Genomic DNA, 14,330 nt, shown 5'->3' with positions numbered 1-14,330 from the left:
GGAAGAGAAGGAAAAGGAAAGGAAGAAAGGGAAGGAAGGAGAAATGGCTCAGAAAAAATTAGCAAGGACAGAGACCAGAACCCCATCAGCCAACACCCAGGTGGTGTCTGCAGACCTCCACCCAGTGTAGTGGAAGGCACAGTGCTGGAAGAGTATGTAGAGCACTCACCACAACAGACCGTATCTGAGATCATAAATCAAACCTTCACAGATTCAAAAACCATAGAAATCATATCAAAGGTGAATATGACACGATAATGTTATGCCAGCAATCACCAACAGAAAGATAGCATAACTTTCCCTAAACACTTGGAGATTAACCAGTTCGCTCCAGTGAGTTAAAGGGTCAAAGGGTAGCCAGGTGTCATGGCACACACCTGAGATCCCAGCAGTTCAGAAGCTGAGGCAGGAGGATGGCCTTGAGTTCACAGCCAGCCCAAACTAACATAGCAAGACCCTGTGTGTCTTGGTTATTTTTCTCTCTTTGCTGAGACAAAATATATGACACCCAAAATTAAGGAAGGAAAGGTTTATTTAGCTTACAGTTTGTGGAGGTTTCAGTCTGTACTTGGTTGGCTCCAAGGCAGGGTGGCACATGGCAGAGGGCTACAGTTTGCATCAGCGGGAAGACAGCAAAAGCAACAACAGCAAAAGGTCAGAGCGGCAGCTGTAAAAGCTAGCCTCTTTCCCTCCCTTACACTGTATGCAAACTACCCGCCCCAGGGCAAGTGCAGCACTCACATCCATAATTCCAGCATTGGACCGCGGATCAATCATAACTCTAGAAGCCCGCCCCACGACTGCATGAGGCTTTGGGGGGACATCCAGAACCAAACCATAACACTGTGTCAAAAAAGTTTTAAAAGGTCAAAGAGTAAGTCTAGCAAAGTCTAATAGGAAATTAGAAAATACTTTGCACTAAACAAAATGTTAGATTTTATGAAATGAAGATAAGACAGTACTTACAGGAAAATTGATAGCATTAATTGCCCATATTCCTAAAGAATGACAATGCTTCTAGTAGATTGACAAATGCTGGTCAACTTACAACCCCCAGCTGAGGTGAGGAAGCGTGGTGCTGGGTGTGGGAGCCCACCTGAGGACTGTTGCCAGCAGCAAAAGAGGCAGAACTGGAGAAGAAGTGAAGCTGTTGGGAGCTGGTGGAAGCTGTAAGAAGCTGTTGGTTGTTTTAGAGGAGCTAATCATGCTGGCTTTCCTGATGAACTGGCTGTTTTCATCCTCTGAGGAGCTCAGGACCTCGTTGGCACTGAGAATGGCTTCAGTTCACTTTGGGGGGGCTCTGGCCCTCACTTTGAGCATCGCTTCCTGACTCCGGAGGGGAAGAGAGTGCACTGACAGTCTCCTGGAGAAGCTTGCTGCATTGGCTTCCCTGTTGGGAACTCGGCCATCTTGATCATTGGAAGAGCTCGGGACCTCACTGTTGCTGAGGACGGCTGTTGTACCTTTCAGGGGAGCTCTGGTTCTTCTGAGCATTGTTTCCTGGCTCCAGTGTAGATCCCTCAGCCTGCTAGCACAGGTCCTTCATCCCACTGGCACAGACTTCCTAGATTCTACCACTGACCTTTGGGCCTTCCCAGTGCAGATCCATGAAACAGGCCTGCATGAGATATTGTTATGGGCTCTAGGCCTCCGGGTGGATTCATGGGTGGCACTGTTATGAGCTCTAGGTCTTCAGCTGGACTCATGCAGGACATTTCTATGGGATCCAGGCCTTCAGTTAGATTTCTTGGTCTATAGTGTGTAGACAGATTTCCTGCACTCTCTTGTATATCATTCTTTGGGTGACTATTATAAATAATCTTATAAAATATGTATCTTGTATTATATTGTGTTCCCTTGCAAAAATATCCCCCAAACCAACATAATGCTGAAGCGAATTAACTAAACCTCCGGCTTAAGGACATAGGCTGGGGGTTAGCTCCATGATGGAGCTTTTGGTTAGCATGCATGAGGCTCTAGGTTAATCCCTAGCACTGCAACAAAAAATCGGGGAGGCAACAAACCACAGTGAAGACCAAAAATCAAACCCATAGCAAGTAGGTGGAAGGAAGAAGTAAAGATAGGAAACAACAAATAAAATTGAAACAACAAAGAAAAAGTCAAAAAGAAAACAAACTTGAAAATACCAATGTATTAATAACTCTCTAGAGAGACAGGTAAAAAGTAACAGAAGAGACAATTTTCTAATAGGACAGGGGATCTTACTACAAACCCTGATGATTCTGAAATGATAATGGGGGCACTGCACACAACTGCCCACACATAAATCAGAGGAGACGGGTCCATACCTTCCAAGCCTCAGGTTACAAAACCCCCTTGTGATGAAACAGAGTTGGAATAATCTAAAGGAAGAATCTGTAGTTACCACCACCTGGAAGAAAACTCCAGTCCCAAGTGGTTTCCAGGTCAGTTCTACCCAATGCCCAGAGGAAAAGTAACAGCCACTCTCCTTTGTCTCAAGAAAAACACCAGAGGAGGGAGTCATCCCCCCACCTTGTAAGGCCTGCACCACCACACCCCAAACCAGGTGGGGTCACCCTGAGAGTGCACCCTCAGTTCAACAGTCGAGAAAGCTGCCTTGACAATCCATTATTGACAGAGGCCATCCGCACTTATGCCAAGACTCTCAGCAAAGTGGGAATAGGAGAGAATTTCCTCAACCTGATAATGGACATCTACCAAAAGGTCACAGGACTCCCATCACCCTCGATGGTCAAAGACTTTTCCCTGGAATTAGGACCCAGACTAGTCAGCCTTATTTCAAAAATCCCATCCACACCAGAGAAAGGAAGTAAAGCACATGGGTCAGAGAAGGAGAAATAAAACTCTATTCTCATAAATAGGGTAGGTGAGCGCCAGCTATTCTGTGCCCCTCCACCAACGGGGCACGCTGCCCTGACCCTGGGGATGTCCCTGCACAGGTCACCTTGCTGGGAGAGGACCTGATGGCTTGCGCCACCCCACCTCAGATGGGCTGAGGGAGGAACTGAAGTCTAGACCTGAGCACTTGTCTGCTTTTTTACCGTGGGGAATGAGTCCCCGTCCTCGGCGCACCTGACCTCACCTGAGGCTCCATAGAGCCTAAGCTGGACTCTGCCGAACCCTGGTGCTCCAGTCTGCCCCATGCTTGCCCTGGGCCTGTCTTGCAGCAGGTTCTCTCCCCAACACATGCCACTATAGCTATAAAGGCCCCTCGCAGGTGCCAGGAAAGAGGTGGTCCCTCCTGCCTAGAAGGTGAAGGGCAAGAACCACGGCAAATACCAGGCACGGCCTTGGACTCTCACCAGGCACAGTGTGCACACACCAGGCCTGGTCAGAAACCCAGTCTCTAACACTAGACCCATGTCTTTCACCACTCACTAAACTAAAGTCAAAATGGATCAAAGATCTAAATATTAAAACAGAAACACTGGGGCTGGGGATTTAGCTCAGCAGCACAGCACCTGCCCGGCAAGCGTGAGGTCATGAGTTCGATTCCCGGTATTTAAAAAAAAAACTAAATAAATAAATAAATAAATAAAACAGAAACACTGAATCTATTAGAAGAGAAAGTAGGTAAAAATCTCGAAGACATAGAGGTGGGCAGAGAGTTCATGAACAAAAACCAAACTGCACAGAAATACTTTAAAGAATCAACAACTGCGATCTCATCTTATTGAAAAGTTTTTGTACATAAAAGAAATCACCAATAGAGTAAAAAGAAAACCCATGAACTGGGAAAAAAATTTTAGCCAACTGCCCCTCAGACAAACGACTTCTATCTAGAATATATACGGAATTTTTAAAAATCAGGCCTCCAAAATTCAAAGACCCAATCCAAAAATGGACATTTGAGATGCATGCCCACTTCTCAGATGAAAACATACTAATGGCGAATAAATACATGAAAAAAAGTTCAACATCATTCGTCGTCTGAGAAATGCAAATTAAAACAACATTGAAATTCCATCTCACCCCCTGAAAGAATGGCTACCATCAAGAAATCAACCAATAACAAATGTTGGAGAGGCTGTGGGGGAAAGGGAACCCTATTCCACTGTTGGTGAAGTGTAGATTGGTGAAACCACTGTGGAAATCAGTTTGGAAATTCCTCACAAAAGTAGGATTAAAAGTCCCACTTAACCTAGCCATTCCCCTTCTGGGTATTTACCCAGAATTAAGAACATCACATCACAGCGATATATGTGCACCCATATTTGTAGCAGCACAATTTGTTGTAGCTAAATCTTGGAAACAACCAAAATGCCCATCGACTGAGGAGTGGATAAAAAAGATGTGGTATTTTTATACAATGGAGTATTACCCAGCTATAAAAAAAAAACAAAACTCAAGGCTTTTGTAGGTAAATGGATGCAACTAGAGACCATACTCGTAAGTGAAATAAATCAGACCCACATGTATAAACATCATATGTCTCCCTGGTGAAGGAACCTGAAAGAGTAAGTAAAACTCAAAACGTACAATAGATGACAAGAAAGGGAAATAAACTGCTCAAAGGAAGGAACAACTGGTATGAGGGAAAGAAGAAAAAAGAAAGAAGGAAGGCAATAGGTAGATAGAAGAATTGCTGAGATAACTGTACTGCTGATATCTGATGGTATATTGAAAGGAACAGTTAATGCTTAAAATTTTTTATATTTTGACCAATTTTGCATGCTTATATCTGGTAATCTGAGCAACTGACTTGAAGACAACAATATGCCATGGAACAACCATTGGTGAATTCCTACCATCTTGTCTAGTGCAACTCTGTATTATCTCTAATATTTTATTCAATAATTTTTTTATTCTCTTTAATGGTTTGAACAATCTTCCATTCTTACATCTGGTAATCTGAGCAACGTAGTTCAAGATAACAGTATGTAATATAACAACCACTGTTAATTCCTTTTTTTGTTTTTGTACTGGGGATCAAACTCAAGACCTTGTGCTTGGCAGGCAGGCGCTTGTGCCTGCTGAGATATATCCCCAGTCCGTTCCTATCATTTTGTTTTGAAACCCTGTATCATTTTTAATGTTCATGCTCTGTTTTGTTTATGTCTGTGATGTTAGTATGTTGCTATTCTTCTTCTTCTTTTTTTACTACTCTCTTTAAAATAAAGAAAAAAAGGAACCCAGTCTCCATCCAGCAAGCACATGGCAGTGGGGTCGGGCTGGGCATGGTCTGTCCTGCAGCCTGGGTGCAGTCCTGCCTCGTGGCAGTGACATCTGCTAGAACTAGCCTGAAGCCCCCCTGTAGCCACATTTTTCCTGGTAAGAAGTTGTCCCTAAGCCCTGTACCCACTTGGAAGGACAGGAATTGGGCTCCATTTGGTCCTGGAGTGAGCACCTAGGTGCGTCTAGGTGAAGGTTGGGAAGCTCAGGATGGGCACAGCAGGACTCAGGAGGTGGCTGCGGAGGGGGAGTCACATGGCCCAGCTCGTGCAAGCAGGCTGCACACTAGATGGGACCCGCCCAGCCTTGCCCATCTCCTGGGTTTCAGGAAGATGTTTACAAACGCAAGACGAAACGGTAAAACGGAAGTCTTAGACGAGAAACAAAACCAAAAACTGGCTGTTTGCACAGGTCGTGTTAGAGCCACGCTTCTCCCCAGCCTGATGAAGGGAACGGAGAGGCTGCTGTGCGGGACATGGAGAGAAGGGGCTGACCAGGCAGGAAGGGATGCAGTCACCGGAGCTCCCCACCAGCAGCCGAAAATTGAAGAGGCCAGTGACTCCTGGGCAGACTTGCTTGTGGAAGGAAAGAAAAGCCTCCACCAGGGGACACAGAGGCAGCGACTGGGCACATGAAGCCTACCAGAGAGGGCCAGGATGGGACGAGGACAGAGCCCCATGCCTGGCCCGCAAACTCCCAGATGATTTAACAAAGCTCAGGATGGGCAAGACCTATCCTGAAGGCCCAGACCACCAAGCTAGCGACAGAAAGGAGCACCCAGGCTTCCATGTCACACACGGCCACAATGCAGAATCCTAAATGTGATCTTCAGAGGTCTGCCGTTTTGTGGCTGATATCTAGATGTCCCCCAAAAGCCCCATGCAGTCAGAGATGGGGCGTTTTCAGAGGTGGCTGGATCTAGAGTGTGTGATGATGGGATTAAGTGTGTGAGCTGGGATCGAGGGTGTATGATTACTAAGTCAGTCCACTGGCTGGTCTGGCATAGTTCTGGCCTGGATAATGGGAAGGCTCTCCCTGGGAATAAGGGATACTTCTCCAAAGGCAAGTAGCCTGGATAGAATATAGGGGACAGAAAGTTGGTTGTTCCCTTCACTTGCTACTTGCTGCTTTTGCTGTCCCCTGCCCTCCACCTTCCATGCCACGGACTGTTTCTCCTCTGCGATGCCCCTCTGCCACGCCACCCTGCCTTGGAGCCGGCCGATCAGGGACTGACCCCTCTACAAACTGAGCCAAATAAACTTTTCCTCCTCTAAATTTGGTGTTAGGTATTTAGTCTTAGCAACAAGAAAAGTAACCAAGACAGCTGGGCAAGGTGTTAAAGGCAGCCCTCAGCCCATGGAGGTGCCCTGGACACCAAGGCATCTCCACAGATTGCATCACACACCACAGAGCCGAGAGCAGGACAGGAAGAGGCAGAGGCCTCAGCAGACACTACAACCTGCCAAATAGAAGTAAGTCTGTAAGACTAAGAAAAAAATCAACACCATTCTTTGGTAGCTGTGAAATACAGAAGCTGTGTCTATGAAGACATCAAAGAAGAAATCATATCCATTCTCACAGCTGCAGGCAGAAGTGTGGGTCTAACAGTTCGGTAAGAAAATAAGTCATTGTTAAACAGATTGAAAAAGAAATAAAATGATTGTTTTGGCAGTGTATTCCAGATAAATCTTTTTTGTTTGAGTCAGGGTCCTGCTATGTAGTTCCAACCGGCCTGAAACTCAGGGCGAGCCTCCTGCCCTAGCCTCCCTGTGCGAAGATGACAGGCTGTACCCCACACCCAGCTGCCAAGTCATCACATGCTTAGGAAACTGGAGAGACTGCGCAAGCACCTTTTCATCAGGGTTAGTAAATTAACTTGGAAGGGCGGCTGGCTACAAGCTCTCTGGAAGCAAAACAGCTGTAGAAATGGGGAGCATGAACTCTAAGAGGCCCATCTGCAGCCCAAGGAGACCTGAGAGCGGGGGTGTCAGGGCTATGGGGCCCCAAGCTTGCCAGCTCCCCCTGCCTTCAGTATCAGGGAACAGGGTACGGGCTCTGCAGAGGTCTGCGACCCTACTCCCCAAGCTCCACACCGTGGGCTCCAGGGCTGGCCTCCCTCCCTGCCTCACTCAGGGGGACTCAGACCCAGGCTGCACAGGGGCACCAGCAGCCCCTCCTTGTCACCCTGGATGCCTGAGGTTAAGCACAAACTGCCCTCCCTGCCCACTGTGGGCCCAGAAATGGTGTGGGCTGCCCTAGGGGCAGGTCCTGGAGGGACGCCGCAAGGGGCGCAAGCTCAAAGCAGGGCACCACAGTCATCCCTCAGGACAGGCCTTCCTCTGGGGAGAAGAGAACTGTAAGTGACGGGTGCAGCTGCCCTGGGGGAAGGGGGAAGGAAGCACAGTTGGGGAGGGCCTTGCCCAGGGGCAGGTCAGAGGTCAGGCATCCCCTAGTCAGGACTGCTGTGCACAGGCAGTGCCACAGGAGCGGGACACAATGCCCCTTCTAGCTTCAAAACAAGCCCAGGAGGTTTCTGCAGGGAACCCCCACTGTGGGCTGCCACAGGGCTCCAAGCAGGTCCCTCCTCTGGGCAGTGCTTCCCAGAAGACCAGGAGCGGTGGCAGAAAATACAGCAGGACTCCCCTGAACCACCTCTGGAGCCTCCGGAGGTTAAGGGTCCATGGGAGGAGAGGCGAAGGAGGGGTATGCAAATGCCTCAGGGTTGCTGGGGGACCTGGAGGGACAGGGAGCCCCAAGCCTGGCAGGAGGCTAGCTCAGCCCATGCCAGAGTCTCTCAAGAATGGCTGTAGAGAACAACAGTGCTGTCTGGTGAAATGTGCTCCCCAAGACCAAGGCTGGCCCCAGCAGGGTCTGCAGAGAAGGTAGCATGATGAGGGACCCCTGAGCCTCCACGAGCCAACCAAGACCTGTAGTGACCTAGAGGGTAACCTGGAGCCGGCCAGGGCAGGGCCGGGCCTGAAGAGCGTCTGACGACTCCAGGAGGGGAGTCTGGGTGTGCCTGTGCCTTATGGGGCCCTGGAGGTGGGAGGAGTTCGGGGTGGGAATGCAGCCTCACCTTGGGTTGGACCACAGGTAGTCTGCTCTTGTATTTTGTTTTTTTGAGACAGGTTCTAGCCACTGTCCGGCCTTGAACTCAGTAGCGGACTCTCCAGCTCAGAGGGAGCCAGACTCTCCTCGGGACACTGTGGAAACAGGTAGGGGTCCTGGCTCCGGTCCTGGCTCACTGTCAAACCCTCCCTCCCTCCCTCCAGGCCTCCCACATGGGCACAGTCAGTCTTTGAGGGTCACAGACCTGGACCTGCCCAGAGCCTGGTATCCTCGCCTCCCCAAGCTACAGTGGGTACAGGGCCCACACCCGGGGCACCTGCCTTCCCAGCTCCGGAGTGTGCACCCTCGGGGAGTCTCCAGGAGATCCTTCAGCCTGGGCCAGCTCACAGACCCAGCAGTCTTGGTGCCCAGTGCAGAAGGGCACAGAGGCCACGCACCTGGGGTCCAAGCTCCAGTGCAAGAGGACTGCAGCCCTCCAGGTGACCTTGGCTTTTCCCTCTTTTGCAGCTGGGGGATTGAACCCAGTGATCCTGCACCACTGAGTTCTGCTGCTGGCATTTTTTTTTGTACTTGTTTATCATGACAGGGGCTCAGTTACCCAGAAAGGACGAATTTAAGATCCTCCTCCCTGTCTCCCTGAGTACTAGGAGTATAGGCCTGTGTCACACACCTCAGACTTTGATCCTTGTAGGAATCACCTCCTGATGTAAGCCAGGTTGCCACTGTCCTGTGATGGTCCCCAAATGGACTGCAGGTAAGCAGACAACTGCCAGGGTGATTCACACAGCCAGGCCAGACAGTGGTCACACTGGCTGGTGAAGCTGACTTAAGCCACCCCACTTGCTTTTCCTACTACCTCATTCTGAGCCACCAGAGGCTCCCTGAGGGTTATGGGGGACAATCTGGGCTGGACCCCTCCTATCTCTCCAGCATGGGCCCTGTGGACACTTCCCTGTGCAGGTGACACTCACCTCCCTGCTGTGCCTCTGACCTGTCTGGTAACTGCCAGGTGACAATACTTGCCCCCAGGCTCACCTGGCTGAGGTCAGGAGACAGGACACACCTCCAGCTCCTTCCCTGTCCCCCACAACCCTGTACAGCCCTGGCCCTGGCTCCATGCAGCCTTCCCACCCACAGGAGCACTCCCCACTGCCTCAAGGAGACCCAGAACCAGCCCAGGACACTGTGAGGGAGCATGTCTAGCCAGGCTTAGGGGACATGTCCTTTCCCCTGCTGCCTCCTCCAGGCCACGGGCACCTGGAGAGGTCTCCTTGGGACCCCAGGGGCCTGAGCTAAGGACACCAGGGAAAGCAGAAGTGTGGTCCCCTTGTCCCTCACCCGGAGGAAGGAGCCCTGTGCTCTGCCCTTAGGCCCATGTGTGCAGAAGCTTGAATAGGGAGGTTTGCAGGCCCCCTGAGCCTGGACGCTATGCTCTGTCAGGATGGTTGGGGATGTCTACCATCCAGGAGTCCAGGCGCTGGGAGCTGCATCCCCACACTCACTGAGTCACCCTGGGAGCAGCTGTAGGTACACAGGATGTGCCTTCTTGGGCTCCCCTCCCTGTGGCCCAAGCCCCAGCCTGGATACCAGGGTCCTTCCATGCCTGCTGTCCCTGCAGGTCATCCCGAGGCTCTGGGATAACTACACAGGAGTTGGCTGTGGGCCCCTTGGGTACCTGGAGAACAAGGACAGACCCTGGCCAGCCAAGCATGGTGCTCTGACCTCCTGCATGGCCCCTGCTCAGCCTGACAGAGCTGCCATGGAGAGACCAGGGCCAGGCATGGGCTGAGCAGGATGCACTAAACCCCCACCACAGACACAGGCAGAAGGCACCTTGCTGCTGGGTCTCTCGCTGGCCATGCCTTCTGTATACTACTAGACCCCAGCAGACACCCAGTGGGAAGAACTGGGGCCAGAACTGCACCTGGGTACTGACCCCAGGGTCCCACACGATGCCTGCCCTGTGTACCCTATGAGTCTCCACAGGGCGCACATCAAGACCGGACCCTGGAGGAGGACATACTTCTGAAGTGCCCTTGGGCCTCACAGCAAAGCTCTGAAGGACAAGTGTGACTTACCTGCTAGGGAGCTCTAGCACGAGGTCCTCTCCTGAGTGAGTAGGCCCAAACCTCCCTGAGCCTCCCACCCTCTACTCTAAGATGCTTCCGGAAGCCAAGCCAGCCGGGCCTCAGGTCAGGAGCCACCTCCATGCCCCACAGCCAAGACCCCAGAGGGTATCTCCCGAGGCGAGGACAGCAGGCAGAGAGCCAGGAAGGGCCAGATGATGAGGCAGAGGACCAAGTGCCTAGATGTCTCATTGCTGGGCAGCAAGGCTCGGTTCTAGGTGGCAGGGCTAACTTTTGGACTGTCCCACCTGAACCCTCAAGCGGGGCAGAGGCTGAGGCCTGCAGTCCATGGCAGGGTGAGGCAGGAAGTCCCAAGCCAGCAGAACTCAAGAACTGTCCAGGAGCAGCCCAAGGTACCCAAAAGCCACAGGCCCAGGCCCACATACATTCTGCCAGGAACCTTCTTTGTGTCAGCCCACTGTGGCTGTCTAGGGACAGCAGACTCCAGGCCCCACACGGGCTCAGTAGAGAAGCTGACCTTGACCAGCAGCCAGTGTCCCTGCCACCCAGGACCCTACCACCTCAGGGCAGAGATCATTCCCAAGGCCAGCCTGGCCCTCACTGGCCACCAGCCCAGTGCCAGCAGCACCTAGGTTGGGAGCCCAGTCCTTCCCACGCCCCCAGCCAACAGCCTTCCCTGAGGCTAACGCCAGCGGTAAGAAAAACCTCCGCAGCTGCTCCCCAGTGTCCCATCAGGCCAGGCCACAGGACACCTGGCTACTTCAGTGGAGTTCATCCCCGAATTCCACAGACCAACATTTGCCCTGTTCACCCTAGGCTCAAGCCCCACATCACCAAGCCTTGTCGCCAGGCCCCACCCAGCCCACTCAAAGACCCAGAGGCGAGACAAAAGATACCTCCAGCATGCTGGCCCCAAGGAGCCAGGGTGGCCCCCCGGCCAGCTGCCCCTCAGCCCCGGAACACATCTTGGGAGCCCCACATCCAGGACAGGGAAGCCAGACACTTCCTACCGGGGGAAAGGTGACTGTGGTACCCCACCACCCCAGCCATCCAGCAGCAGTCCCCACACCTTCCTGCTTACAGGCCAGACCCCCACACTGCTTTATTCTCAAATCCAGGGTTGCCAGCCTGGCTTCAATCCAAACCCTGAAGAGGAGAGACACAGGTGTCAAGAGTGAGGACCTGGAGCACAGAGCCCTCTGGCCACTGCCTGTCCTGGAGGTGGCCCACGCCCTCTCAGCCCAATGTGGGCTACACAGTGCCCTCCGCTGACTCAGAAAAACTGCCCGTCCCAGAAAAGGCAGGGCCACTGATACCATCTTAGACACAGGAGCTAGAGAACTGGGTTCCTTGGCCAAGAGGACAGAGGTCTGAGGTCAGGCAGACAGAGCAGGGTGCTGCTACCCAAGTCCAGAGATCATGGCTAGATCCCTCTCTGCCCTCCTCACAGCATTTCAAGGACCCTAAAGCACACAAAATGGGGTCCCACTCAAGCAAGAAGGATCCAAGGAGGAGGCCAGAGCCTCTGTGTGGACTCAGCATTTCCTGAGGCCACCCCGGGTCAAAGGACAATGAATTCCCATTACCACCTGCCTGCTCTTGTGGTAGGCAGGGTTCTCCGCAGGAAACATGGACGCTGTCGGCAGGAAGGAAAGTGCGACGAAGTCCAGGCTGCCCCCCTAGCCTCCTCAGGTGGAGGCAACAGTGAGGCTGCCAACCTATGGCCAAGGTTCCTGGCACCTCACATGAGGCCACAGGCACTGCAGCTGCCTACCTCAGCCAAGACTAGAGTCAAGACCATCAAATAATTTACTGTGAATCAACCTGCACCTGTCAGAGGCTGCAGGGGCTGGGAGGGGAGTCGGGGCTGGGGTGCCAGTGGTTTTTGGGACAGTTCATGACAGTCTGCAAAGCATCCACGGGAGGGTCTGTGGTCGCCTCTGTCCACCATCCCTGGGCTGGCCGGGCTCCAGTGGCACTTCCTTCCTTCCTTCCCTCCTTGCTTCCTTCCGTCTGCACCTCCTCCCTGCATCCGGCACCTCTGTGTCCTGAGCCTGGGCCAGGGTGGAGCACAAAGGATGCCACTGATCGTAGGCAGGGGAACCAGCAGGTTCAGGGAGCCCGCGAGCACCAGAATACACGTGCAGCTTGGCTTGGCTGGCCAGGGCTGTGGCTCAGGGAGCTGGCTGGGCCCTGCTCACCTGGATCAGGACAGCACACACTTGCAGCTCATACATCCTGGCCCACTTTCATCTGGAGGGTTCAGCTTCCGCAGCTTGTGCTGCCGGATCTCACGAACTAGTGTATAGAAAGCATCTTCTACGCCCTGGGAACAGAGGACCTGTGTTAGGAGAACCCTGCCTAGGGGTCTGGCAGAGGACACCAAAGACCCTTGCCTAGGTAGGAACCCCCAAGAGGTCAAAGTGGCCCAGGACCCTCCTGGACCCCAATCTGGCTAAGGGCCTAAATACCCTTACCCAGCTCTGATCTGAGCTGTGGCCAGGGTCCCTAGGACCCCCACTAAGGGCTCAGGACTAACGTGCCCATGGCACTTTGGGGACAGGAAGGGCTGGGCTGTGGGTCACCGCTCCGGCCTGGCTCAGGGCAGCTCACTCCATGGACCCCCACCTGCCCTGCAGCTGTGTCGGCCCAGGACTGCAGGGCGTGAGCCCAGATCCCAACCCTCACCTCCCTCACTGCCCTGCCGTCCGGGGAGACTTACAGCATGGGGGCCGATGGGTCACATGGGTCACATGGGTCCCAGAGGGTCCCGGAGCTGGAGCCAGAGCCAGAGCGGCTGCCCTGTGTTGAGGGAGAGGGGCATGAGTGCTGCTCCCTGGCTGGGATGGGGCGGGAGGGTCCCTGGCCAGCTGTGAGGAGGGGAGGGGGCTCACCTGGCGGGTCTTGGCTGATGTCTCGATGTAGGGAATGCTGTAACTGCGGGCGAGGTCCTGGGCCTGCCGAGACTCCACAGTGCGTGCAGCCAGGTCACATTTATTCCCCACCAGCACCATGGGCACATCATCTGAGTCCTTCACCCGCTTGATCTGCTCCCTGCGAGAAGGGAGAGTGTGAGCCATGATGGGCAGGCAGGCAGGCAGGCATGGCTGCATCCAGGACATGCACAAGGAGCTCCTCTGCCCCAGGGCTTTGGGGCCAGCCACACGGGTGGCTCACCTGTATTGATGGATGTCCTCAAAAGACTTGGTGTTGTTGATGGCGAACACACAAAGGAAGCCCTCCCCAGTGCGCATGTACTGGTCCCGCATGGCACTATACTCCTCCTGACCCGCTGTGTCCAAGATATCCAGCAGGCACGTCTCCCCATCAATGACCACCTGCTTCCGGTATGAGTCCTGCGAGAGAACTGGGCTCAGCGAACTGCTCTTCCTCAAGTTGTGCGTTTGCTCGAAAAGCCCCTCTGTGTACCTCTCCTGCCTCTGCAGTGAATGGGGGGGGCAGGCAGCTGCCACCTGCAGGGCTGGGGACACTCCGAGGGCCAGGCCGGACCAGGGCTCACCTCTATGGTAGGGTCATACTCGTCCACAAAGTGGTTCTGGATCAGCTGGATGGTCAGGGCGCTCTTCCCCACGCCTCCTGCGCCCACCACCACAAGCTTGTACTCCGTCATGGCTCCTCCAGGGGCCGACGCTCAGGGCACTGGGGGCTCCTGCCCCACCTGCGAGGAGGACCAGCTCAGCCAGGAGCCACCAGCGGGACGGCCCGAGGGCCCCGGCCGGGACAGCGGCACCTGTGGCACCTCCAGCGGGCTGAGGACCTCGCCGCACCCCGCTGCACCTCCCGGCCTGTGAGGAAGCGGAGCGCCCCGAGGCAGGGTGACAGCTGAGCCGCTCCCAACCACGCACCCAAATTAGAAGTTGCTGGGTAGGCAGAAAGCCTCGGCCGGAGGCGCCCGCGGGCGGAGCCGCCCGAACAGGTCCTGCCCGCCGGCCGGCGTGTCTAGGCAGGCAGCGCCCCGACAGCCGCCCCTACGCCGGC

At 53.8% G+C, this 14,330-nt stretch overlaps 1 protein-coding gene across 2 annotated transcripts; it reads right to left on the bottom strand.

Annotated features, from left to right (window-relative positions):
• Positions 1-12,122: 12,122 nt before the first annotated feature.
• Positions 12,123-14,010, bottom strand: Hras (Harvey rat sarcoma viral oncogene homolog). Of its 2 annotated transcripts, XM_005401837.2 has the most exons (5): positions 13,852-14,010; positions 13,509-13,687; positions 13,226-13,385; positions 13,054-13,133; positions 12,565-12,657 (listed from the first exon to the last, which is right to left on the bottom strand). In XM_005401837.2, the coding sequence occupies exons 1-5, from the start codon at positions 13,960-13,962 to the stop codon at positions 12,651-12,653; spliced, it is 537 nt and encodes a 178-aa protein (XP_005401894.1). In that variant the 5' UTR covers positions 13,963-14,010; the 3' UTR covers positions 12,565-12,650. The 2 variants fall into 2 exon arrangements, with proteins under 2 accessions (XP_005401893.1, XP_005401894.1); XM_005401836.1 differs by lacking the exon at positions 13,054-13,133 and having other exon boundaries at positions 12,123-12,657.
• Between the last annotated feature and the right edge of the window lie 320 nt (positions 14,011-14,330).

Source organism: Chinchilla lanigera, unplaced genomic scaffold (genome assembly GCF_000276665.1).
Source record: "Chinchilla lanigera isolate Chin_1 unplaced genomic scaffold, ChiLan1.0 scaffold00075, whole genome shotgun sequence".
NCBI classification, from domain to species: domain Eukaryota; kingdom Metazoa; phylum Chordata; class Mammalia; order Rodentia; family Chinchillidae; genus Chinchilla; species Chinchilla lanigera.
The sequence above is the reverse complement of the archived record's forward strand: the minus strand, read 5'-3'. Positions and strand labels throughout refer to the sequence as shown.